At 49.7% G+C, this 27,833-nt stretch overlaps 1 protein-coding gene across 2 annotated transcripts in view; it reads right to left on the reverse strand.

The window, feature by feature from the left end:
* LOC132024586 (stimulated by retinoic acid gene 6 protein-like) overlaps positions 1-27,283 on the reverse strand; it is a 48,645-nt gene extending 21,362 nt beyond the window's left edge. The window contains exons 1-8 of one of the 2 annotated variants that reach the window (XM_059411250.1): positions 27,141-27,283; positions 15,557-15,632; positions 13,716-13,816; positions 10,985-11,115; positions 5,450-5,570; positions 4,470-4,515; positions 1,665-1,793; positions 509-579 (exon numbers count right to left, since the gene is read on the reverse strand). In XM_059411250.1, coding sequence (XP_059267233.1) covers positions 509-579; positions 1,665-1,793; positions 4,470-4,515; positions 5,450-5,570; positions 10,985-11,115; positions 13,716-13,816; positions 15,557-15,632; positions 27,141-27,160 — 695 coding nt within the window. In that variant the 5' untranslated portion in view covers positions 27,161-27,283. The remainder of the gene's footprint in view (positions 1-508; positions 580-1,664; positions 1,794-4,469; positions 4,516-5,449; positions 5,571-10,984; positions 11,116-13,715; positions 13,817-15,556; positions 15,633-27,140) is intronic. The other variant, XM_059411252.1, reaches the window with a different exon arrangement.
* Positions 27,284-27,833: the final 550 nt, after the last annotated feature.

Raw genomic sequence — 27,833 nt, forward strand, 5'->3', positions numbered from 1 at the left:
GACCAGCTTAACAATCCATTTACTCTAATTGCCTAGCCACAGGGATTGGTTTTGGAAAGACGTGTAGTCCCATGTGATCCAATGAATCACAATGGGAGTTTGGTTTGAATTATTAGAAAGGAAAATTTCTTTTTCCTATGAGGTTAAACCAAGAGGGTATAAGCTTAGAGATGCTGGGGGCCACCACTGGGAGGAAACCCTCCTCACTACAAGGCTAACATAGATCAAAGCAGAGCTAAGAGAAAATGAGGGAACTTTCCCTGGTTCTTTTATCAATGAAGCCACCGGATCAATGGCCATCTGAGCTGACCGCCTCTACACTTTCAGTTATGGGAGGCCATACGCTTCCTTCTTCTCTTAAATCTAGTTTGAGTTGAGTTTCTGCCATTAGCCGACAAGAGTCCTGACTACTCTGTGCCCTTCCAGGCATCTCAGGGGCTGCCACAACCGCAGGGCTCTTCCACACTGGTGGACATGGAGGGGTGAATGGGGGTACACCATGGCTTACTGCAGGGGGGGCTTCCTCAGGAGACGTTTGACATGTTCCGCCTGGTGAACTTCCAGAAACGGCTTTTCTTCCTGTGAGAAAAGAGACAGATGTATGCTGGGGCTCAAAAATCCTCGTGACAGGCTCTTGTCACAGAGGCCAGGAATTTGGGTCAAGTTGTTCTTCTGGATGGAGCGCAGTGGTTAAGAGAGAGCCTCAGCAACCAAGCTCTCTGGCTGTGGTTCCCGCTCTGCTCCAGACCAGCAACATGACCTCGGGCGATGCAACCCACCTCCCCGGGTCCGAGTTTCCTCACACAGAACTGGAGCAGAAAGAATAGTGCCTCCTGGGTATTTTTTTTAAAGATTTTATTTATTTATTTGACAGACAGAGATCACAAGTAGGCAGAGAGGCAAGCAGAGAGAGGGGGGAAGTAGGCTCCCCGCTGAGCAGAGAGCTCAATGTGAGGCTTGATCCCAGGACCCTGAGATCATGACCTGAGCTGAAGGCAGAGGCTTTAACCCACTAAGCCACCCAGGCGCCTTCTCCTGGGTATTTACCCCAAAGATACAAATGCAGTGATCCAAAGAGGCACATGCACCCCAATGTTTATAGCAGCAATGTCCACAATAGCCAAACTATGGAAAGAACCTAGATGTCCATCAACAGATGAATGGATAAAGATGTGGTGTATATATATACAATGGAATACTATGCAGCCATCAAAAGAAACAAAATCTTGCCATTTACAATGAGGTGGATGGACCTAGAGGGTATTATGCTAAGCAAGATAAGTCAGAAAAAGACAATTATCATATGATCTCCCACCCAGAGGCAGGGTGGGGGGCCATGCAGGGAAGGGAGGGAAAAATGAAACAAGATGGGATCGGGAGGGAGACAAACCATAAGAGGCTCTTAATCTCACAAAACAAACTTAGGGTTGCTGGGGACTGGGTGGGGAGGGATAGGGTGGCTGGGTGATGGACATTGGGGCATTCGGGAGGGTATGTGCTATGGTGAGTGCTATGAGTTGTGTAAGCCTGATGCAAATAATACAGTGTATGTTAATTTAAAAAAAAAAGAAAGAAAGAAAAGAAAAGAACAGCGCCTCCCTCCCGGGGTGGTTGTGCAGACCAGACCCACGGGGACACACAGGGGACTCCTACTCTGTACTCACCGTCTGCAGCTCCCAGCCCAGGTGCACCCTCAGAGATTTGACAAACATGTGCAGGAAGCGGCCCATCAGGAAGGCCAGGCACAGCAGCGAGGGCCAGTAGAACAGGACCGTCTCGAACCTCCCCAAAAACTGCAACCAAAACAGAGCAAGGTGCGGGCTATCGCTGGGCTAGGGCCAGGCCACCGGTGAGGCTGTGGCTGGGGATCTGCCTGTCCCGGCCGCACCCACCAAGCCCACTCTCTCAGAGCTGGGCATCCAGGGGTCCATTTCTGCTCCCCTAGCTCCCCACTGTGGCACCTGCCGTGGCCCACAGCCCAGCAGCACTGGGTATGAGTCCCAATATTCCCATTTTATTTTATACGAAGGGCTTTCATGGCTTCTTCTGTTCAGGAATTAAATATTGCTTTCAGAACATACAACAGTGGGGGAGAGAAAGAGGGGTGAAGAGGAGAAGTAGGGAGGAGAGGACAGGAGAGGAGAAAAGAGGGAGAGAGTAGAGAGAGAAGGAAGAACGGAAAGAGAAGGAAGAAAAGGAAGGAATGGAAGGAGGGGAGGAGGGGAGGAGGGGAGGGGGGGAAGGCACAAAGGAAGAAGGAAGGAAGGTGGGAGGGGGGACGGGGAGGCAGGAAGGCCCCGTAACTGCCATCATGCTGACAGCAACACAAGTTCCCAAGTACGGATCTCTCAACATGGTTCATGGTTTATCTGTGATTTTAGTTTCATTTTAATCACACACACACACACACACACACACAGTCAATTTTTTTCACTGCTTCAGGACAAGAAATATTGTGACTTATCTTTCACAATTTAGAGGTTGGTTTTGTGGAATTTTTAAAAAAGATTTATCTAGGGTGCCTGGGCGGCTCAGTGGGTTAAGCGGCTGCCTTCGGCTCAGGTCATGATCTCAGGGTCCTGGGATCGAGTCCCGCATCGGGCTCTCTGCTCGGCAGGGAGCCTGCTTCCTCCTCTCTCTCTCTCTGCCTGCCTCTCTGCCTACTTGTGATCTCTCTCTGTCAAATAAATAAATAAAATCTTTAAAAAAAAAAGATTTATCTATTTATTTCAGACACAAAGGGAGTGTGTGTGTGTGAGCAGGGGGAGAGGCAGAGGGAGAGGGAGAAGGAGAGAATCCCAACCAGACTCCCTTGCCCAGTACAGAGCTGGACACAGGGCTCCATCCCACGACCCCAAGATCATGACCCAAGCTGAAATCAAGAGCTGGCAGTTCAGCGGTCGGAGCCACCCAGGCGTCCCAGTTTTCTGTGTTTCCAGAGCACTTGCTCCCACAGGGAGCTGGGTTTTGATGTCATGCTGTTCAGGTGGACGGAAGCATGCTGAGATGTGGGGGCTCTTGTCTCCCCTTCCTCCTCCTCTCTAATGTCTGTTCCCTGCTTACACATCAGACCTCACTGCTGCCGATATTCCCGTGTCTTCCCTCTGCATCCAGCCTTACATCTCTATCATAAACTGAAATTATACCAAATACATAGGTCTGTATACATCATAATCAGCTCCCCACATGCTCACAAATTATTTGCATACGTCACTCCTAATGCTGCATCACAGTGCATTATTTACATGAACCAACTTGAAAGCTTCTCGTAATTTTTGACTTTTTAGACTCTTCCAATGTCTCATTTTCATATATAATGTTTCCATGAATACATCTCAGAACATGAGACGAAATCTTTATTATTACCTTAGCCTGGATTCCAGGCCCATGATTTTTAACCCCTAAGTCCCATTAGCCCCTGAGCCTCATTTTCTCATCAGTGAACTGGGGACGGCTCCCACAGACAGCCTTCAAAGGGCCTCGAAGCGCCTTGAACTCTGCAATCGTTCATCTGGGGGGCTGAGCCTCAAACAACACCTAGCACACAGCAGTTCTTAACATTAGTGATTCTGAGCATAGAGTTAAGACCCTGCCCTCTCCCTTAATTAACCACGAATATTTCAAATTTCAGAAGAACCTCGGAAGCCTGGAAGCTCTCCAAGATACCGGAGTAAATGCCGGGGATCTGGAATCTCCGGCACTGTGAGCAGAGTGGAGGGCATCCTTTAGGGCAGAGGTGTGCTAGAATGTTCTTAATCCCAGCACAGAGATGCAGAGGGAAAGCCCGGCCTCCAAACTCGTTTTCTAGTCCAGCTCCCCCAGACTCCCTTCTTCATACCGTCTAGTCCCCCACGGTGAGTGAAGCCCAGGAGAGACCTTGGCAAGGCTCCCATCAGCTCCAGACCCCCGTGGCCCCCTGGTGCTCCCCCCACCTGCCTAGTCACCCTTCTAGATGCAGCGTGACACCGTCTTTCATCTTGCTCCTTTTCCTCACATAAAAGGCCAGACAGATGAACCAGTTCCCTCCAGTTCCAACCTGGCATGGTCAACCCAGAGGGTTCATCCAGTCCAACTTCCCATTTTCCAGACAGAGAAAGTGAGGCTACATGAAGGAATTGAAAGAAATAAGCTTTGGAGTCAGCCAGACCTGGTCTCAACTCTCGAATCTGCTATTTCTGAAGAGTTACTTAATACACTTGGCCTCCGTTTCCTCACCTGTGAAATGGCACTGCTGAGAGGCTCCTCACCTCGAGGGGCTGCTGTGAACATGAACCCTGAGGACTCTGTGAATGAGCGCCTTGATGAGCGTAAGATGTACAAATGGAAGCACCATGAATGGTTCCAGCTCTCCTTCCATTCACACGGGTAACTGAAGGCCAGAGAGTGGCAGGGGCTTGTCCAATGTCACACAGCAAACTGGTCACAGGGACAGGACTGAATACTCTAAACTTAGCTCAGCAGGGACTCACCTGTCCGTGGGGACACTCTGTGATGTAAAGGACGGTGACAGCAAACCTACAGGACACAAACAGGTTTGGGGTACTGTGGCTGCCCCCTGTATAGCCTGCGGGAAGAAGCCCAGATTCCATCAGCCTAGAACTCCCTCTCCTTCCCCTCCTCCTTGGGAGAGCTGGTGCTCAGGCCTCTGTGTCCCTCCCTCCCAGATCAGCCACCCTGCTTATGCTCAAGTACGGGCACCAAATTCATCTCGCGTGCGCTCAGATCGACACAATTCTGGTCTGCATCTGTGGGGTTGATAATCCATGAAGGATGGACTTGTATATCCCACCGGATCAAGTCGGGGACGGTAGTCCACAGGGGTAACAGCACGGTGCAGACCAAGAGGCTAGAACACATGGTCCACAGGGACTGGCCTGTTCTTCCGCGTGTTCCTGGGCTCCAAGCAGGGATATGATAGGGTGTTTGCCAAGGGAGTAAGCGGGTGGGTGAAGGGGCACAGGAACCCAGTGTGAGCGGTGGTGTGTGCTGGAGACTGTGCAGGATGGAGAGACAGGGGAGGCCTGCCCTCAGTGCCCTGAACGTCAAGCTGAGGTGCTTTCTGCTGCGGACTTTCTGCTGCGCTCCCAGGGGAGACAGGACAGCACAGAGAAGAAGCATCCAAATGGGACTCCTACATGCGCCCCACCAGGACTCTGGGCAGTTTCCAGAAATGAAGTCGGCTCCATCGCTGACTTCGGGGAACATTCTGATCACAAGTGGCTCGTGAGGCAGAAAGCACAGTGGACCGACCTTCCGCAGCCTGACGTGCAGCCCCACACACAGGCCCCAGTGGGACTGCGACCAGTCACCCAACCTGCCCATCTTGAGCCTCAGGTCTGGGCAAAGAGGCCCTCCATAGGGAGCTCCCAAGTTACCCCCAGCCCTTTGTCCAGAGGTCAGCCACGGCCGAAGCAGTCACAGGAAGGCAGGTAGGCGGCGTCCGTCTTACCAGATCAGAGAGTAGCTGAAGCCGAGGACAGAGCTGAGCAGCTGGAACTCCGACGAGAGGCAGGCGAAGAAGGGGAAGTGGGACAGGCCGACTTCCATACCTCCGATCAGCAGCACAAAGGCTGGGAGAGACAGAGCAAGAGATGCCGTGTGAGTCCTCTTCTCACGGGCTCGGCGTGTCCCATGGAAGCGATGGGGCTTTATAGGGACTTTGGGTCGCAGGCCTCAGGACCCAAGGAGATGAGAGGACAAGCCCCAGCTCCGCAAGGAGGAATGCGGGAATGTCTTTCCCTCTTGCAAATGACCCTTCCTGGGACCTCTTCTATGCCAGGCACTGGCTACATATTGAGATAGAGAAGACCTGGCCCCTGCTTTTGGCCAGCTCACAGCGTGATGTACAGACAGGCCACATAAAGGGACAAACAGAAACGACCAAGAGTAAAGCACCGGGAGTGGACCACGGCAACACAAAGCGAGGTGATGTGTGTGCACAAAGCCTCGTGTAACCACCCTGTCCTAGATGAGGTGATGATGATATTCATTCTGCCACTGACTAGCTCTTAGAGGGTTTAACAGGGTCCAGGAAAATCTAATCATGCAAGATGACCTTTACGAAGTATCTGCTTTAAGCCGGGTCCAGAGCCAGGCACTAAGGCTATAGGAGGAATAACTAGCTTCTTTCTTTGAGATGCTTGCTGTCTAGTAGAGAAGACAGGGAGGAAGGTAAGTGGTGTGTTAACAGAGGCACAGTCAATCTGCTGTGGGGATAAGAAGTGGAAGCCACTGACTTCACCTGGCGTCCTGATCAGGGAAGGCTTCCTGGAGGTGGTGACATTTAGCCTGGCCAGGAAATACAAGCAGGCGTTTGTAAGATGGAGAGGAGAAGGGAAGGAAGGGAATTCCTCACTCAGAGAACGGGAAGGAGATGGCCGGTTGGGGCTGGTCAGTATTTACGTGCATGTGAGGGGTGGGTGGTCAGCAGGACAGGACCATATATGAGGAAGAATTTGGGGGAGGAAAGAAGCCCCAAGAGCATAATTTTGCAATCTTTGCAATCAGACAGGGCAACTAAGACGGCAAAACCAAACCCGGAGAAAACATCTACCAGAAATCTAGGTCTCGAGGCCCTTTGGTCTCGACATCTGAATACGTGGAAGCAGAGGAAGGCAATGGGATGTCTGAAGGCCCGAGAATAGAACGGCCCCCCTCTGCCAGCAGACACAAGACGCCGGAGCTGAAATCCCAGCTGAAAGCCGACCAGGTGACAAAGGCTGCAAATCACGGGTGAGAAAAACCCGTTGGCCTTGACCTCACTCTGCAGACTATCTCAGGCCGCTCCCACGACACAGCCCCCATGGAGGTGGCCTGCAGACCCCTAAGACTCTAAAGCAAGAGGGAGAGGAACGTTAGGAGCTGGGAAACCGTGGGCCCAGATGCCAGCGGAGGGAAGAAGCTGACTGGGGAAGGTGACTCGGGGTATTAGTAGGATACAGCTCTATGATCACTTTGTGACAACAAAAGAGAGGGAGCTCGAGCCACGAAGCAGGAAATGATGTTTTGACCCAGCCAGCTGCTCCACAGCACTGGTCTTTAGGGACCTGCAAATCCAGACAGCAATTAGATGCTACCTCACGCATGCTGAGATGCTGTCATTGTTTTAAAGATAGAAAATACCGTTGGGGAGGGTGTGGAGAGATTGGAGCCCCCACATGCTGTAGATCCATGGAGGAGAGCAGAGTCCGGACACAGATCCCTGCGTATGTGGCTGATTGATGCTGACAAAGGGCCAAAGGCAATTTTGTGGGCAAAGAATAGGTTTTTGAAATACATGGTATAGAAAAAAAAATGGATAACCAAAAGCAAAAAAGCAAAAACAATAACAAAAGCAAAACCCTTCAGTCCTTACCTCATACTATACACAAAACATTAACAAAATGTATCATAGACCTAAGTGCAAAATATCATGATTATAAAGGTTCCAGAAAAAACACAGGAGAAAATCTAAATGACCTTATATTAGACAAAGATTTCTTCTATGACACCATCAGCATGATCCATAAAAGAAAATGAATAAATTAGATTTCATCAAAATTTTAAGTCAGCTTTTCAAAAGAAAGTGTTGGCAGAATGAAAACAAAAGCCACAGACTGGGAGCAAATGCAATTCAGACATTTGATAAAGGACTTACACACAGAACGAGATCTAGAACTATTAAAACTCAATAGGAAGGAAACAAAACCCCTCACTTTTGTAAATAAGGAAAGCGATCCAGACCCTTTACCAAAGAAGCTATAGGGTTAGCAAATAGGCACATGAAAATATGCGCAACGTCCTCAGTCATCATGAAAATGCAAATTAAAACCACAATAAGACAGCAGTACATGCTTCTTGGAATGGCTAAAATTAAAAAGACTTTGCTTATTCATTTGTTTTATAGATTCTACATATGAATAAAGTCATACAGTATTTGTCTTTCTCAGTCTGACTTACTTCACTGTACCCTCTAGGTCCATTATGTTGTTGCAAATGGCAAGACTTCATCCTTTTTATGGCTGAGTAATATTCGTGTGTGTGTGTGTGTGTGTATCACAACTGCTTTATCCATTTATCGATGGGCACCTAGGTTGCTTCTATATCTTGGCTACTGTAACTAATGCTGCAATGAACACAGGGTGCTTCTATCTTTTCAGCTTAGTGTTTTCATTTTCTTTGGGTAAATGCGCAGTAGTGGAATTACTGGATCATATAGTAATCCTATTTTTAATATTTTAGGACTCTCCCAACTATTTTCCACAGTGGCTGTACCAATTTACATTCCCACCAACAGTCCATAAAGGTTCATTTTTCTCCACATCCTCGCCAACACTTGTTATTTCTTAAATAAGCAAACAAACAAAAAGCAGAATCAGATCTATATTTACAGAGAACAAACTGATGGTTGCCAGAGAGGGGGTGCAAAATGGATGAAGGGGACTCAGAGGTTGCCGGTTATGGAAGGAAAAGGCCACAGGAATAAAAGGCACAGCATGGGGCATATAACCAATGACATTATAATAGCGTTGTATAATGACAGATGGGAGCTACATTTGCGGTGAGCAGAGCATAACATACCGAGATGTTGAATCACTATGTTGGACACCTGAAACTAATGTAATTAAATTTAAAAAAAATTTTTTTTGAGTAAGACAGTGCATGCATGAGTGGGGGTGGCAGAGAGGGGTAGAGGAGGGAGAGAGCGAATCTTTTTTTTTTTTAGATTTATTTATTATCTGAAAGTGTGGTGGGGAAAGGGGAAGGGTAGAGAGAATCTTTTTTTTTTTTAAGACTTCATTTATTTATATTTGTCAAAGAGAGAGACAGAGGTAGCGAGAGAGAGCACAAACCCAGGGAGTGGCCAGCAGAAGGAGATGCAGGCTCCCCTCTGAGCCAGGAGCCCGATGCCGGACTCAATCCCAGGACACTGGGATCATGATCTGAGCCAAAGGCAGACACTTAACTGACTGAGCCACCCAGGCAACCCTGGAGAGAGACAATCTTAATCAGTGTGGAGCCAGGCATGGGGCTTGATCTCACAATCCTGAGATCATGACCTGAGCCAAAATCAAGAGTGACACGCTTAGCTGACTGAACCACCTAAGGGCCCCAAAGATTATGTTTAAAAGAGACTGACTCCTTAAAACAAACTGAGGGTTTCAGAAGGCAGAAGGTGGGGGGATGGGGTAGCCGGGTGACGGGTATCAAGGACGGCACGCGACGTAATGAGCACTGGGTGCTATACACAACTAATGAATCACTGAACATTACATCAAACGCTACTGATGTACTAGATGTTGGTGAGCTGAACATAAAAAATTTTAAAAATAGAATAAAGGGCACCTGGGTGGCTCAGTGGGTTAAAGCTTCTGCCTTCAGCTCAGGTCATGATCCCAGGGTCCTTGGATAGAGCCCCGAATCAGGCTCTCTGCTCAGCAGGGAGTCTGCTTCCTCCTCTCTCTCTCCCTGCCTTTCTGCCTACTTGTGATCCCTGCCTGTCAAATAAATAAATAAATAATCTTAAAAAAAAAAAATAAAAGCTGAGAAAGAAGGGGAAAAAATAAAAAGAAACTGACAACAATATAAATTAAAAAATAGAAAGACTGACTACGTGTTGCCAAGGATACAGAGAAAGCAGAAGTCTCGCATGCTGATGGTTGTAATCGAAATGGAACAATCACTTTGGAAAACGGTTTGATGATTTCCTTAAAAAGTGTGATCTTCTACATGAAGACCCAGCCATTCCACTCAAAGGTACAAATCCAGGGAAAAAGGAAGCCGAGGTACACAAAGATTTGTGCACAAATGTTCCTAGTGGCTTTATTTGCAAGAGCTAAAGACACAAATAAATCAAATGTCCATCAATGGGGATGCCCCTGGGTGGGACGGCCAATGACAAGGTTTCCAACTTTTGGTTTCCGTTGAGGTCAAGGTCTCAGGGTCATGGAGTTGAGCCCCACTCAATCAGCACAGTGTCTGCTTAAGACTCTCCCTCCATCTCCTTCCCCGTCTCCTCCCCAACCCCACCCCGGGAGCTCTCGCTCTCTCTCTCTCTCTCTCTGTCATGAACAAATAAATCTCATTAAAAAGAAAAAAAAAGGGGGAATGGGCACACACAAAATCTGTTTTCTCAGTATAGTGTAACACCACCTGGCAATAAGAAAGAATGAATTTCTGGCACAGGTTAAAGGTATATGAATCTCAAAATAGCTATGCTGTGTGAAAGAAGATACACCAAAAATAAAAAGTACATCCTGTATAATTCCATTTATATAAAATTCTGGAAAAAGATCAGTGATGAGGGCGGTGATGGAACAGGATGGGAAGGAGAGATGACAAAAGGTGACAAGGAAGTTTATGGGGTTCGTTGTCTTGATTGTGGTCCAGATTTCATGGATGTCAACATTTGTCAGAACTTATCAGATTGTACACATCAAAGAGGTGTCTGGTGGCATATCAGTGTTATTTGCATTTCCCTAAAGACTAATGAGAAGCTGACAGGCATTTGCTCATACAGGCCTGGAGGCCCTGAGAGAGAACCCAGCTGGGCAGAGAGGTTTGGAGTCATTGTACTGGGATGGCCTATTCTGTAAATTAGGGTCCATCCTTCAGGGAGAACGAGAGACATGGGGAATAAAGAGGCCTCAGACCAATGGCCAAAGAAATAAGCATTGTTCTGTGAGGAGGAATGCCAGGGCTTGTTGATATCAAGAAGGCAGCATGCCTAGGACTCAGGACTGAAATTTCAAGGTTAGGTGATGGTGAACCCACTTTTTAAACCTTTATTCTCTATCTGAAGGAACTCTGACTCTCCCTGGAAGAAAGCCCCACAAAAAAGCTTTGAGACCTGGCAGATGACGCATCTTCCTTGGGGAGGTTACAAGCAGGGAGGAACAATGATGGCTCATCACGTTTATCCCGATCCCTGAGAACCCTTGCATGTGCTCTCTGAAAGCAAGACATGCCACGGCAAAATTCCAGGCCAGTATGCGGCAGCCCTTACCTTGGGCCCACTGTGGGATCTGCAAGGGCTGGTAGCCTTCTGAGAACAAGAACATAACCTTATTGGCTGTGGCCCCAAAGGCGATTCCATAGGACCATCGGTTACTAAAGGTGCCCACGAAGTCCAGAGGTCTGTGAAGGAGGGAAAGAGCTTGTGAGGCCAAACCGCGGCTCCGTCCAACAGTTCACCTCCAAATTACCAATCCCACCCTGAGGAGGGATTATTGGGTGGTGAATTTTTCATTTCAACTGACTTTTTTCTGAGACCCTCAGGGCCAGTTCTTGGGGATAAATGGGGATTCAGGGTACCGAAGTGAGGAAGACCAAAATCTTTGCCCTTGAAGAGCTCCAAGTCCTGGGGAGGAGGATGGGGGAAGGGACACAAGCAATTAGTTATTAGGACACTAATAACCACGAGAACAAACAAAATAGGACGAGTTTCATCTATGAGAGACACGCGCAGTGTGACTCAAGAGACCAAAGCAAGGACTATGTGCTCGACAGGCCTGGGGGAGCCTGCCCTGTGCCCGGCTGCTAGGAGACCCCCAACATCCCTGGAGAGGTCTGGGTAGCATGGGCCACGCAGGTTCCACGCAAGAATACCTTCCCAGCCACAGCCGAATGGACCAGCGGTGACCACCTGACCCTGGGTGGGCCAGTCAGACGCCTGGTCTTGGATTTGGGGCTTCTGACCCTGAAGACATGGGCCAGTCAGCTGTTAAAATTCTGTTCTGGAAAGCTATGCCACATTGGGATCAGAGCGGGTGCTAGAGGCAAATGGAGGTTTTAGGGAAGGAAGGATCCTAAATCAGAGGATAAAAGCAGACAGCAGAGAGGACAATAATAAAATGGTGCTGAGGGGCTCTCATGATGCAGGGAGGCAAGAAGAGAATTAGTCTCCCAGAGATGACCATCCCAGGAGACCAGCGGCCATGAGGCTGGCCTTGCCAGATTCTGTGAAATCTCTGTAACTTTATAAAAATCCTTTATTTCCCTTCGACAAAAACAAGCTTTATAGGATGTCTGTTTCTTCTAACCAAAATAGCTCTGTCCAGATCAAAGTAAGCAACCGCATCTGGAAAAAAGAGAGGACTTTCCCGTCAAAGGGCCATCTGAAGCAAGTTTTGATGAAAACACTGGGAGTGATGCGTGGAGGCAGGGACCTGGGGCCAGGGTCTGGATCTCACCTCCTGCCCCTTTAGTCTTGCTCATCCTGCCCTTCAAGGCTCAGCTCAAGGAGCACCTCTTCTGGAAAGCACCCCCACCACTATCACCCAGACCCCTCCCAGCAGGCCCACCTAGGTGCTGCCTTGCCTGTGTCCCCTTAGCCCTAAGGGCATGCCCGTGTTTCACACACTACTGCTTGTCTAGAAAACTATATGCTCCAAGGGGTGGGCACCTAATACAAGCTCTTGTGGGAGTGGGTGCTCAGCGCATGTTCACCAACACCCGTTCTGTGGACGGGAACCGAATTCAGTCAGTCCCACCTGTGGTACCTCAGAGATATGTGAGACTGTTTCCAGATCCTTCAGACAGATGGCAGCCCCCGCTCTACTTATGGCAGCGACACCGTGGGCGGCAAATGAAGAACTGCTTGGCAAACTGGCATGCCACGCACAAGTGAGGGGCTTCTGATGCGTGAAGACAGTAGGCCTGACAGAATTCCTCAGAAAAGCGGGGGTTTTAATGGGAAAGTGGCCAGGGAGCAAGCAGGCTGTGCCTTTACCAACTGAAGTTGAAGCAGTTCAACATGACCCATATGGAGCTCCTGCTTCTTAAAACGTCCCGCACCAGCCCCGCCTGTCAGATGCCCAGGGCCGAGTCTGGCTCGGCACCCCAAACAGTGGGGCTCAGGCCTGGCCTCTTGGGAGCAACTGACCCTTTCAGTGGGTGCTTCCCAGAATGAGTCTGCTCCTCAGAGCTGGCACAGGGCCTTCCTATGTCACCCTGAAGCCGTAGGTCCCTGCTAGCCTTGGTCTCGATGCCCTGCTTCCTCTCCCTTTGCCAGAGCCCAAGGGGAAGACCTTAGTGTGTCTGCACACTCGAGCCTGCTTGGGCTCCAACATCTGGAGAATCAGAGCAAATATCAAGCAGACCTCAGTGAAAGCTCTCGTCACTTGTTAGCTCTGTGGACTTGGGCTGTCATCCATGACCTGAGGATAAGAACCTCCAGCATACTAGGTCAGCAAGAGAGTTCATCCAAGTAATGCAAGCAAAGCAAAGGGTTCAGTGCCTGGGTCACGGTCACTGTGCAGTAACTGTTATCTGCGTTAGCATCACTATTATTATGAATTATTAAAGGGGGATGTGGCAGGGAAATGAATGATTAGAGCGTAAAGATAAACGTGATCAGGGGTGCAGAGCCAGCAAGGGCTCGAAAGCAGCCTCGTCCGGGTGGGATCTCCTGGTGTGTGACTGACCCATGGTGCCATCCCAGCACGAATGCTTGCCACTGCCAGTGACCAACCCAGAGCTCGCTTCCTCCTGCTTCCCAAGGCCGCCATGGTGCTGGGTGTGCAAAGGCCTTTCCCACCAGGAGCAGAGCCTCCTTGAGACATCGTAATCACATCTGGGCAGCCCTGGGTGCTGAGACCACACTGGCCTGGAGGCCAATTCTGAACTCCCAGAGCTGGGCAGGGATAGGATAGGGAGGGGAAAGAGGGGTGGAGAGGAGGCATGGGGAGCTATGCTGGCCTTGCAACAGGGTGCCCCAAGCGGTGGCGACCACTCACATGATGATTTCAAAGCGGTTCCCCAGGAGGTGAGAAGGGTCCTCTCTCTGCTTACGGTGCTCTCGTCTTTGGAGAAAGGACAAGATCAAAATGATGAAAAGCTACGGGAAGAGAAGAGGAGCGTCAGTGGGAACATTCATCCTCAGCGTGGCCGCGGGGCCTTCCCTGAAAGAAAACGTGTGGGCGAGCAGAGGGCACGGAGTGTCTGTGACTCCTCAGACCCCCGAGGCGGGGAGCTGGCTACATGCACTCTTGAGCTTCCAGAAAGCTCAGTTTTGTACTGAGCTTACCTTTGGGTTGCCCTGAACAGGTTCAAATCCCGTCTCCCCCCACAGACTGACTGGAAGAGAGACCTAACTTCGCTGATTTCCATTTCCTCATCTGTAAAAAGGGGATAAACCCTGTCAGGTTACAAATCCTTCTTTGTTCTTTGTTTGTTTGTTTTTAACCTGCTGTGGATTCAATCATATTCGCAATTCTTGATACCCCTTGTCTCTCCCCCTTTACAAGAAACCTCTTGAGAACTGTCTACACTCGCTGCCTTCACTTCCTCGCCTCTCGCTGGCTCTTTAACCCCCTAACCTGGCTTCACCCCCATCCACGGAAACACCTCTGGCCAAAGTCAAAAATTACCACCAATCCAATGGAATCTTGATGCCCAAATCTGGCTTGATCTCTCTGCCGTGTTCCATGGTGTTGACCACCTCCTACTCTTAGAAACACCCTCTTCCCTAGGCTTCCATCAGCTGCGCTTTTCTGGGTGTTCTCCATTACCTCTCAGCCTCCTCTGCTGGATTATTAAAGTGCTCCTCATAATGCCTCATAGTTCAGTCCAAGGACCCCTTATTACCGGATCTTCTCACCCACATCCGTGCCTTCAATGACCATCAATGCACAGAAGACTCACGTGCTTGACTCTTCAGCCCGGACCTTGTCCACGAGCTCCGTAACTGTTCATCAAACTACAGAGTTGGCATTTCTTTTTGATGTATTGAAAGCGTCTTAAATTCAGTATGTCTTAAAATAGAATTCATGATTTGCTTCCCTGCCCCGTTCTTTCAACCACCGTAAACCCTGATCTCTTCTGGTTCTCCTTAACTAGTGAATGGCAGATACTGCCATTCTTCTAGCTGTGCAAGTGATGAAACCCACACCCCCTCAACTCTTCCTCTCCCTAACTTCTCTATTCTATGCATTCCCCAGTCCTACTGTATTTCCTCCCAAAAGTCTTAAAGCTGACCACCACCATCCAGGATGAGCTAAAATCTGTAACCATCTCCTCTCTGGCCTACCTCTATGTGATTCCCGCAATGTGATCATTTCAAAACAGAAATCTGATCACACCAGCCTCATGCTGGAAACACTCCAGTTACTCCCCACTGCACTTGACACCACTCCTTCGCACAGAGCCCCGCAGGGCTCCACGGGACCTCCCAGATACCTCCACCTCAGCTCCCCACTCCAGTCACACAAGCCCTCTCAGCTCCTCACACTCCCCGTTCCCCTCTTCCACAGGGCCTTTGCACGTGCTCTCCTGCCTGCCTGAGAGGCTCTATACCACATCTCCCAGCAGACCTCACCTACCATCGCTTCCTTAGAAGAGTTTTTTTTTGACTCCCCTAAAAACCAGTGTCTTTGACTCTTTGGCCTTAAAAAGGCTTCTTCTGCCTGTTTGTTTGTTTTTTTTTGTTGTTTTGTTTTGTTTTTTTTGGTGCATAATGCAAGAGAGCTAGTTGAGGAAATTCACCCGAAGTCTCTCTGCTGACCTATTTAGGCTCCTCTGGGAGTCTGTGTATGGGAGTGACCCAGTCTGCTCCAGGCTCTCCCCTGCTTCTACTTACTGATGGGATGAGGGAATAATGGAGGAAGAGCTCCAAGTCCACCGAGCCGACACAGGTGCCGTTTAGCTGCCTGGTTCTGAAAAACAGCCCAAACCACATTCACACCATCAGTCATGGCTGCAGTCACTGACCCGTCAGCCTTGAGCATCACTGGCAGAAGCTCGACTTGTACCCCACTAGGACCATCTGATCTTTTTTAACTTTGCTTCCTCAGGGCCAGCACTGCCCACTGTGATGTGTCTTCCCTATGTGAATTTATCCTCATCCATGTTTCTTTCTCCAGCCAGATTATCTACCCAACTGTCCTGCTAACTGGATCTAACTCCTTTTCTCTTTCGTTCCTTTTGTTGTTGTTGTTGTTGTTGTTAATTAATTTATCTCTTAAGTAGTCTCTATATCCAACATGGGCTCAAACTCATGACCCCAGGGTCAAGGGTCATAGGTTCCATGGACTGAGCCAGCAGTGCTCCTAGCTCCTTCCTTCCTTGATGACACCGCCGGGAACAGATTCAGGCTCTGTGAGGCCCAAGGCTTATCTAATTTGGACATCCTTTTCAAATAAAACTAAGAAATCCTCTTACTTTTTTGTATTTTCAGGAAAACATGCCGCCACATAAACACTTAACAGGATTCCCCCCCACCACTCCCGCCGAGTCTTGGCAGGACCTCCCTGTGTGGAGGCTGGAGTTTCATTAACTGGGCAGGAACGCCGCGGGCATCTGGACCAGTGGCTGCGGACCGTGTCCTCCCCAGGCTGCAGGAGCAGGATGCTGGGGCCTCAGGGCTAAAAGATGATAAGGCAGTTCCATGACTTCTCTTGACAGGGACTCTCTCCTTTCCGGACTCCCCATTCTTTGTTCTTGCCTCTTGGATTCCACTCCACCCCCTCCCCCAAGGCACGCTCACGGGGGCCCACAGGTCTGCGCTACCCATGGTGGCATCCGTCTGGCCCTCTCCAGGCTTCCTTCCCTGGCCGGCTCCTGCTTTTCCCTCCAAGGTCTCAGGGAAGAGTACTCCTCAGGGAAACCCGTGAGCGGAGCACCTTTCCCTGTAGCTCTTTAAAACCCCAATGTTCCCCCAGGTACGTGTAACCACGCGTCTGAAAGATCCTAGAAGTGGTGGAGAAGGTGCGGGAACCCAGGTGGCCAGAAACATGATAGAACCCTAAAGGTCACACTTCTGCTTTCAGGAGGATACACGGAGCACATACACCAGCCTCCCCATCCCATACAAAACCCTCAAAATGACAAAGATGTCATTAAAAAACAAAAAAATCAGCTCAGGTCATGATCTCAGGGTCCTGGGATCAAATCCCGCATCGGGCTCTCTGCTCAGCGGGGAGCCTGGTTCCCCCTCTTTCTCTGCCTGCCTCTCTCCCTACTGTGATCTCTCTCTCTCTCTCTCTGTGTGTCAAATAAATAAATAAATAGAAATAAATAAAAAAACAAGACAGAGAAAGTAAACAAAACTACAAGAAGACCCTGAATGATATAGGGATCATTAGGATTACAGCAAAGAGGGGAGCCTGGGTGGTTTAGTCAGTTAAGTATCTGCCTTTGGCTCAGGTCATGACCCAGGGGTCCGGGGATGGAGCCCCATGAGCCCCACATCTGGACTCCCTGCCCTCTCCCTCTGCCTCTGCCACTCCCCCAGCTTGTGCTGTCGCTCGCTCGCTTGCTCTCTCTGTCAAATAACAGCAAAGAGAAAAGGCATGAGTCAACAATGCCACACACACAGGGCTCTACACCCACAGTGCAAGAGGGGAAGCAGGACGCGGTTGCCAACAGCCCACTGAGTGATGAACTGGGGTCTCGCAGAGTCCCAGCTGTCCTCCCACCTCCACTGACCAGCCACGGGCAGTGGGGGTTGTCCCCAGGAGTGGTGCATATGGGTCACAGAGAGAGAGAGAGACGGGTCATGCTCTGGATCACAGGTGGTCTGCGAGGGACCAAGAGCTTCACCTTCCAGATGGCCAGCCCCAGAGGCACCCCGCCTAGCGGTGTCTCACCCTCCAACCCGCCGCCCTGACGGCAGCCTTAGGACAAGCCACCTTCCAGAAAGTGGGCACCCCAGTGGCCACTCAGTCACAAAGATGAGCACACAGTCGAGGGCCATCAAACATCTGAGGGAAAAAAAAAAACACAAAAGGAGCTAAAAATTGAAGAAGGGGCAAGACAGAACCTCTCTGAAGTTATTACTATAGGAAATTTTTTATAAGAAGCATAATCCCAGGAAGTAGAAGGGCTCAAGGAGCAACAACAGGCAAAAAATCAGCAAAATTTACTGTTAACCCCGAGCACAGGATTTTAAGAAAATATACATTTAAATAAATACATAAACATATAAATATATATGACATAAATGAAGATAAATTTCTCTAGCTGTATCTAGAGAGATATATCTTTATATATAGATAACATTCTTAGAAACACCAGGACACAAAAGACCCTCTGGAAAGAAAAGTGGAAGAAATTCTCAAGAAATAAGAAAGAGGATTCTAGGAAGAAGGAGAAGGGTTTAAAAGCAACAACTAACAGAAAATGAGTAAAATACATGGTTAAATATCAGGGTGCCTGGTTGGCTCAGTCGGTTAAGCGTCCAACTCTTGATTCTGGCTCAGGTGCATGATCTTGGGGATGCGGGATCGAGCCCCATGTCCAGCTCTGTGCTTGGCATAGTCAGCTAAAGATCATCTCCCTCTCCCTCTCCTTCTGCTGTGCTGCTCCCCACCAACTCATGCTTTCTTTAAATAAATAAATATCTCGGCGAGTAGTTATTGTGACACATAATGTGTGAAATGCCAAATTGGAGATAAAATACCAGGTGATATCCTGCAGTGGGGAGGGGTGGGGTGGGAACAGGTGTGGACCCCGAGGGGAGAAAGGCACCTTCCCGTTCTCCTGCTTGGCAGGATGATGAAGAAAACGGTTTTCTCTTTCTGGGCCGTATAAGAAAAAAGGAGTTCTAAGGAAGTATGTTACAAATCCCATAGGTAACTGCTAGAAAAATACGATTATAGTGTAAACCCGTATATTAAAAAGTATCTATGGAAGAAAGAAAATTCAATCGTTCCAACCAACTATAGGAAGAGAAAAAAACAAAATCAAGATTAGAAGAGAAACTCCACGAGAACAAAAATGTCCAGAGAACAGTAAGCCACCAACAAGGAAGATAGAAATATGCAGAGTTCTTAAGATTCCAGCTAGTAAAAAAAAAGTAGAAATTAAGATAAAATGCTATCTTATCTATTAAATTGGGAATTATTGAAGATATTCCCCAATATTACTAAAGGTTAAAGCAAGTTAGTGTCCATTTACTGGTAGTAAGAGGGGTTTTTTTTTTCAAGATTTTATTTATTTATTTGACAGAGATCACAAGTTGGCAGAAAGTCAAGCAGAGAGAGAGGAGGAAGTAGGCACCCTGCTGAGCAGAGAGCCTGATGCGGGACTCAATCCCAGAACCCTGGGATCATGACCTGAGCCGAAGACAGAGGCTTTAACCCACTGAGCCACCCAGGTGCCCCTGGTAGTAAGAAGTTTAACTGGTATAACCATTCGATGGACTAGTTTTGCAATATATACACCAAGAACTTTCCAGATACAGCAATCCCACTTCCAGGAATTCTACTTCTGAAAAATATAAGCTAAGGAAATACTCAGAAAGGTGCCTACAGATATGCTCAGACTCTCTCTCTTTCTCTATCCTCACCGTGTCACTCTCTCATGCATGCATGTATATAACATTTGAAATGTAATATATGCTCATTGTAAAACACTCAAAGTATGTACAAATGTATAAATGTATAAAGTAGTAAATAAAAGTCCTTTCTTTTTCAATAACTATGTGTGTTTACAACATCTATAGTGTTAAGAAAAATGTTAAGCAAAAATTGGGCCTAACTAAACTCGATTTTTTTCATTTAATCAAGGAAAGAAAAAGCATTTACCTAGGAAAGGAAATATCTCGTGTCAGTACATACAGAACCATCACACTTTTCCAGATGGGTGACCTCCCACACAGATGCACCAGCAGGCCTGTCTCATGCTCGAGGGGCTGAGCCGAGAGCTGGTCTGGCAGCAGCTGGAAACAGGTGAGCTCATAACGGGTCCACAGCCCCAGAGTCTGGCCCCCTGGGCTACACTTCCTCTCTGGCAGCCACTGCCGTGAACATACAAAGCCTACCACAGGCAACCCAAGCTCGAAAGCCACGGAGACCCCTTCCTGGCAGATCCCGGTGGGGCAGGTGTGCTGAAGGGTGAACATCTACAGGGCAGCAGCAAGCAATAGCCCTAAATGTAGAAGAACCACCCTCCCTGGGTTGTGCCTTCTTCTGGCATCTGGAACTGTTCTTCCAGAATTGAAAAACTCTTATCCTATTCATCTTAGAAATAGTTTCCGTCAATTGATGAACAAGTGACGTTCTGAGCCCTTGTCTTCATTGTTGCACATTTGTCTTACTCATTAATGCAAATAAAACGATCAAATAACAATCACATCGAAACTATGCTCATTCATCAATTGCAGGTTGGCTACAATAAGAGTTCAGCAAAAATCAATGAAAGCATTCCATGAGAATTAACTGGCTGTATGGACTATAAAGAGCGTTGTGTATTTCATTATGTACAAGTTGTGTGATACGTGCTAGGTAGGTACAGTCTATGTCAAGCACATATATTTTTTCCAGGGAGTCAGCTGTTGCACACCTCTGGCCCACCCCTGGGCAGAGGTGGCCCTGGCTCTAGGCATGGGCAAGAATAATGAGGAAGTCCAACGCTGGAAACGGATGTCGATATAAATTATGCTTTGGGACAAAAAGAAGTTTAGAGGAAAGAGCACAAGAGGGGGCCAGCGCCCCAACCTAACCTCTTCTCCCAAGCTCTGCCAAAGGAGGAGATTGGAGCAGTTCAGTGTTTTTAGGTTTTTGGACTACAAGTCATAGTTGTGGTCAAGTACACACTGTCGCCATGAGCCAGTTCACATGTGTGTGTATGGGTGTAACCACGTGCAAAACTAATTTTCACAACACAATACCCTTCCTATGCACTGTGTCCTCTTGGATTTTTTTTTTTTTTTTAAGATTTTTTGTTTGTTTGTTTGACAGATAGAGATCACAGGTAGGCGGGGAGAGGGAGAGAGAGAGAGAGGAGGAAGCAAGTTCCCTGCTGAGCAGAGAGCCCGATGTGGGGCTCGATCCCAGGACCCTGGGACCATGACCTGAGCCGAAGGCAGAGGCTTTAACCCACTGAGCCACCCAGGCGTCCCTCCTCTTGGATTTTTAATCTGATTCAATTCTCTTCATTTTGTTCTGGCCTGTTCCATTTTGTAAGAGGCTGGTCATAACCACTAAATTAACTTTACAGTTCACTAATGGATCTCAGTCAGCTGCTTGGAAAAAAACCCTGATTAGGAGGTGATCGGGAGAGCAGGGGCCCCCCACCCCTGAAGGCGTCTGACTCACGGTACCTTTGGCAAGCGTCTGTCCTTGCACCAAGGAGCTCCCAAACACCAGGCCTTGCTCCGATGTGTCACAGCAGGTGAGATCATCTGGAAACTATTTAGCCCAGGCCCTTATCAGCCTGCCCTTCTGGACGCTGCACCAGCCTCCTCGCCCTGGCTCATCTCCCTGGTGCCAGAGTCCATCCCTCGGCGCTCCCCTGGGAAGGACTCCCCCCAGCTCCTCAGCCACATGGCTCCCTGGCCCTCATCACCTCCTGTCCCAGGTGCGTTCTTCAGGCCCGAGCTCTGACTCTTTGTCTGGGCTTTTCCAAAGCAAGAAACGTTTCACTCGGCTTTAAATTCCAACCATCTCCCAGCCCAGCCCAGCCCTGCCCCTAGCTTCTGACTTGGGACAAACCAAATTAGGTGCTGAATGAATGAATGAAAAAGGAAAGGGAAGAGGAGAGAGGGAGAATAAGAAACACGCAGCACTGGGTGTGGTGGCCTTGCCTGTGTCATCGCTGTGCCCTGTCCACCCCTGAGGGTAAATGTTCTCATCTACCCAGCCATGGAATCACAGACTCCTGCCTAGTCACCAGAAGGCTCTGGAATCCATCCCTCTTGGATGCCTGAATGCCTTCGAGGACCCTCCCCACCACACCCATACCTAGAAGTGAAGATGTTTCATTTGGGCACTTCTAGGCGTGGGCATCGTCTCCCCCACAAAGCCAACCCTTCCTTCTTACCGAGTCAGCGGGGTCTGGAGGGAACGGAAGCCAGACGGACCTGAGAGCCAGCCCAGCCCCACCACTCAGCAGCTGTGCGACCGTGGGTGCCGTGGGTGAGCCATGCCTTCTCTGGGCCTTCTGCTCCTCCTTCCAGGCTGCCCAATGACTAGACACAGTGAGAGTCAAGGGTCCACCTCACGCTCAATGAGAACTGATGTTCTTTTCCATCCTGCTCCCGCTTTTGCACAGCTCTGACCAAAAAAAGGGATTTTCCTGCTGCTGGGCAAAAAAGGTACTCTTGCTGGCTGTGTTTCCACCTCCTCAGGCCAGAGCCTGTCTGCTCCTCTGTCCTTGGAGTGTGTGCAATCTGCCCTTCTCAATCCACTGCATGGTACAGCCTGGCACCCCCGCTTCTTACTCAGCAGAGGGGTATCAGGGACCCCCCTGCCCTTGGCCCCATGACTATGCAGTGGACTGAAGTACTTCACCTGGTTAACCAGTAGCCACAGTGGCCACCTACACTTGGCCCAACAACCCACCTCCATGCTGTCCAGAAGAGCCCAACTGCCCTCCAGAGTCGCTGGGTCCTGAGACCCGCATGTAGAGAACTGGCCAGAACGACTGCTTCGAGGCCACCCGGCTCTGCTGCTAAGTGCCGTGTGGCTCCTCGGGTCTCAGTCTGGCCACTCAGATTGGTAAACTGAGAAGGCTGAACTGCTTGGGGCACAGCCCACTGCTGGGAAGTGTCTCTTCCTAGGTCTGCACCCCCACTGGATGGGGAACTCCCCAGGGGCTGAGATGAGACCCTTCTCATCCATCTCTATGAGTCTGGCTCCTGGCCCAGCACGTGGCCCCAGTAGGTGCTCACTACTATTCCCTTAAGTGGGTGGAGGGCCGGCCGGCATCTCCCCTGGGGCCCACTGTGCATCAAGCTACACTTCAGGGGCTGTATATTTCTTAGCGAACTTCATGCCCGTGACAGTCCTGCGACAGAGGCACTATTATCACCCCATTTCACAGATGAGAAAACAGAGGCATCGAAAGGTCAGGAAGTTTGTCCAAGCCTCCCCAGCTAGTAAGGGGAGGAGACAGCAGGACTCGAGCCCTGGCAGTGTGGACTGTCACATAAGGACTTTCTGACACATTCTAGGACTCTTCAATGTCATATTCTGTGCCTGTGGCCACGGCAGGCCGAACGTTCTTGGAGGAAGACCAGAGACGCACAGGGGCTGTGAAGGGTTGACCTTGTGTTCCAGGCCATCTGCGCGCAGCTTTAAGAGTTCCATGAGGGGAGGCAAACTCCCTTCACACTTGACACACATGACGAAATGACAGGCTGTCTGGAAGTGGGGAACATGCGGGGGTGCCCACAAAACCAGACTGGCCATGGGACTCGGTGATGGGAATAAGTGGGTTTGATATATTATTCCCTCCTCTTCTGCATAAATGGTATACTTCCAATTTTAAAACTTTAAATTGTTGAAAAACAAAATAAAATTAAGTCCATGACTATCATGAAACTCACACAGGTGGCCACCTTGCAGACGATCTCTTGTTTTTTTCCCAGCCCTGCTGCCCACTTCTGTTTCTCTCTTACTGCCTGTTGTCTCTGTCACTTTCTTTGACTCTCTGATAATCAGGGGAAAGCTGTATCATGAAAGATATTTACACACCCTGTTCTTATTCTAATTTCGCCCCAGGGCTTCTGTCTCCTCTGTGTCCAAAATCCCAATTCCTTTTTTTTTTTTTTTTTTTTTTGCCTTGACTACTTCCATCCATTTTGACTTTGCTGTACAGTTAGAAATGGTCAGCTCTGGGTCGGTAACATCCTTTAGAGGGTGTGCGATGGAGTGTTTTCAAGCTCACGTGGGACCTCAGATCTGTCTGGAGGGAAGAGCCTGGGATTTGGACTCAAACAATCTTGAAACCTGGGGTCAATCATTTCTCTTCCTGCAGCCTTGGCTGCATGTCTGTGGAATGGGTGGGATGCCAGCACCCGCCTAGATCAGGGGTGCCTGGGTGGCTCAGTTGGTCAAGCGACTGCTTTCAGCTCAGGTCATCATCCTGGAGTCCCAGGATCGAGTCCCCACATTGGGCTCCCTGCTCAGTGGGGGGTCTGCTGACCTTATGACCCTCCCCCACCCCATGCTCTCTCTCTCATTCTATCTCTCAAATGGAGGAATAAAATCTAAAAAAAAAAAAAATAATAAAGGCGGGGGGAGAAAGAATGGGTCTGGATGGTGCATTGCTAACTGAGGCCCGTGTCGCCCTTCCCTACAGCTGCCTCCCCCAGATGCGGTTCCCTGAGCTGCAGGTGGATTCCAAGCAGCAGCCTGGCCCCCAGGGGGCCCTAGGGCACTCCCCTGGGCTGGCACCAGCATTATCGAGAGCCATAGGAGAACCTTGTACCAACGAGCTGGACATCCTGGGTGTGTGTCCAGGCTCCACCAGTGTCTCAGAGAAACAGAAGCAGCAGCTCGGCCAGGTGGGGAACGGAGCTCTCTGCCTGGGGCCCAGGAACCGCGGGATCTTTGTCAGCGCCGAGCTAAGGACGCCGCAGGACTGCACGGGGCTGCACAGCTCACCCAGCGCCCTCACTCCCGAGGTCTCGCTGCGTCCCTAGCAAGGTTCAGAGAGAGGCTGTCATTTATCCACAGGGGACTCTGACACAGACACGGAACTTGAAGCTCTGAGGATCAGAGATGAGGTGTTAATAGGCCTTTTGTGTCTTTGTTCCATTTTCTCCCCCTCCCTGTGTCTAGGTCTTTATTCTCTTAATTCTCCTCTGCTCTCACCTCACCCATCGCTTTGAGCTTTCTGCACAGCTCGGAATGGTCAGCCTGGTGGGTATCTGAGGGGGCATTCTCACCCATTTCTGAAAAGTTCAGAGAGGGATACCACAAAAAAAAAACAAAACAAAACAAAATCAGTGAATAAAGAAGGCAGAAGCCCATTTTTCTACTGCTACCATTCCTAACTGTCCAATAAGGCAGTGTTCATTTTCACTTCTTCTCACTTAATAAAATAACAATAATAACAGGTGCTGTTTGTTGAAGGTTTACCATGTGCTAGACAACCGGGCTACCGTCTTTTAAGTTATCAGCTCCCTGAATCTCTCACAACCTGTGGAGCGTGGACTCTTATTCCCACTTCATGGGTGGAAAAACAGAGGCTTTAGAGAGGGGAAGTAAATGACCACAGGGCCTCAGCTAGCGGCAGAGCTGGCATGGGAACCCTTCTGCTATTTTCTAAACAGGAAACTGACTCACACATTAAAATTATAGTAAGGGGGTGCCTGGGTGGTTCCGTCGGTTAAGCGTCTGCCTTCAGCTCAGGTGGTAACCCCAAGGTCCTGGGATCGAGCCCCGCATTGGGCTCCCTGCTCAGTGGACAGCCTGCTTCCCCCTCTGCCTGCTGCTCCTCCTGCTTGTGCTCTCCCTCTCTCTGACAAATAAATAAATAAAACCTTTGAAATCACACTAAGACATTGATAATGGCTCCATGTTGGGGGTCCTCAGAGACGACAGTGACCCCTACTCTTCACCGGCCAGACAGATCTGAGCAACATGCTCAGGACTGAGCCCTGCCCTGTGAGAAGGGCCTGACAAGGCAGCCTGGGTCTAGGCAATGACCACAATAAAGAGGAGGTCCTGGAAGGGGCCCCTGAAGGCCATGGGGTCGGTCACGTCCTCTGGGTGCAGCACAGACTTATTCTGAGTCGAGACCATATGGCCAATTGCCTGCCTCCTGGTCCTCTCGTTTTGGATGTGCCACGGGACTCCAGTCCAGCGCGTCCCCACTGGACACCCCTGCCAACCTGCTCCTCTTCAGGGTTCCTCATGTCAGGAATGGTACCGCCGTCCCCTCATCCGGCCAAGCCAGACACCCAGAGGCACATTCTCCAATTCACCCCCCAGATCCAGCCCAGTCAGGGGCACTCTCCGATCCCTGCTGAATCCAGACATGTCTCTGTCCCCCCCCAGCCCCTGCCACAGTCTAGGCTACCCTCACTGTCACCCGGATTGAGGGTGAATTTCTCGCCCTGTCTCACCCCTCTTGGTTTGACCCTTCATCCGTCCTCTACCCTGTGACCAGAGGGACCTCCCTGAAGTCCGCATCCAACCCCACTCCCCTGCTCAGCCCACGGAGCCCAGCTGGAGAGAAGAGGAAGTGATGAGCGCCCTCCGGCTTCCTGGTTCCTGTCCCCCGGCACTCAGCTGACTCCCCTCTCTGTCCACCTGTCCTCCAGGACCCCCTCTGCTCGGTTTCCTGTCCCATGTCCTTCTCCACCCCTGCCCTCTCCATTCCCGATGCCTGGAGCTTCAGGGACAGCTACCTCCCGCTTTTCCAAAGTTCATGTTACGCCACTTCCCTTCTACAGAAGCCCTGTGTTAGTCCCTATCTGCATTAACCAAAAGAAATCCACAGGTGATTTTCCCCTTTATGAAAAAAAAGCCAAAGTGAAAACAGTGTCCTGGGTTTGTTTCACAACAAGCCAGTAGAGAAGCAGCAGGGACCCTGGGAGGGAGGGGGCTGTCGCCATGCTCCTTCCCCTGGAGACACATTTCCATCTAGCCGCCAGAGCTTCGAACGGGGTGAGCACTGGTGCTTTATCTCCATTTAGTTTGTGCATCTGTTAGCAAAATGTGTCTGAGGGTAACAGAAAAGCCTAAGAGAGGTTATTTTTGGGGTCTGGGAACACTCAAAAGTTTCTCCGTATAATGGCTTTCCAGCATTCTGGCTTCTGAAAAGTTTCGTGGCAGACAGCGGGGAAACCTGTTATCTGCTTTCCCAAGTTGACCCCCGGCATGTCTGTCTGTCCACAGCTCCTCTTCTGCCTCTCACCCTCCACGAGAGCCCCCTGACAACCTAACCAAACACACTAGGACACGAGAAAGTACCAGTTCTACTTTCTGTCATGCTTTGGGCTCATCTTTTCAGTTCTTAGATCATTTGAGATTAAATATTTAAGTTCCAATGTTTGAGCAAGAATTTTAATTGCTGGCATCTGGACCGGATTGTCAGATCTCAAAGTCCTTTCACAGTCTCTCCTCCTGTAATCTTCCCTAAGCTGGGGGTTGAGGGGGGGGTCAGAGTTATTACACCTGATTTATAAGGGAGGAAACTGAGGCACTCAGATTTTCTAGAAACTACAGAGCCAGGGCTCCGACTCGGCTCCTCCAACACCGTACCTGGGCTCTTCCCATTCCTCTCTGGCTCCAAACTGAAGACAAACAGAAATCTGTTCACGGACCCAGGAACCCATCTGTGGTTCCTGCCCGCGTGCCAGCCCTACCTGCAAGTCGGCTAACCCGACGCCCTTCCACCAGTTTCCATGCGTCGCCGGCATCAAAGAAGACAGTTGCCAACGATGTTTGTTTGTTTAGCAGCTTGTCTTCAGTCTGACTCTCATAACTCACCTCGAGTTTGGGGAAAGCATCTCGGCGGGAGGAGCGGTGCGTGCGGCCCCCGTGAGCAGTCTGCCTCTCTGGACTGTGCTGCGGGCTTCTCAGTTATGGACGGCTTCTGAGAGTCTGGTGTCCTGCCCAGTTCTCTTCACAGCACCCAAAAACCACAGAGAAAAGGCAAACATCCAGTCAAATATTTACCAGGGAAACGAAAGCAGGCAGGTGGCCTTCTTCCTTGTTTCAGAAGACAACTATTTTTCCGCTCTTCCTCCCCTTCTCCTGCTTTCTCATTTGAAAAGCAGGAGCTGCTTCCTCTTTCCTCTCTCCTGGACAGCTGTTATCTCTGTTAGCCTGCTTGGGTGGGCAGGGGGGCCCCCCCTGAGCTATCAGAACTTTGCCCAGTAGCTAAGGCCTCTTTGGCTAGCTGTAAATATTATTATAGGCAATAAAGTAGGATGCTGTCTCAAGGCAATAAACTAGGAAACTAAGACCACTGGCTTCAAGATTCTTTTTGGAAGAGGACACCCGTGCCGGGACAAGAGGATGGAGAAAAGTTCAAAACCGAACCCCACCCATGCAGCAGAACCGGCTAGCCGTGCACTGGGATTCCTGATCCCTTTCCATAAAGTGAGGTCGGAAGGACTGGCCTATCCAGAGCCACAGTCCCCAGGCTCTGGCCTCCAGGAACAGACGCGGGGCCATGGC

This window comes from Mustela nigripes, chromosome 9 (assembly GCF_022355385.1).
Source record: "Mustela nigripes isolate SB6536 chromosome 9, MUSNIG.SB6536, whole genome shotgun sequence".
Classification (NCBI taxonomy): domain Eukaryota; kingdom Metazoa; phylum Chordata; class Mammalia; order Carnivora; family Mustelidae; genus Mustela; species Mustela nigripes.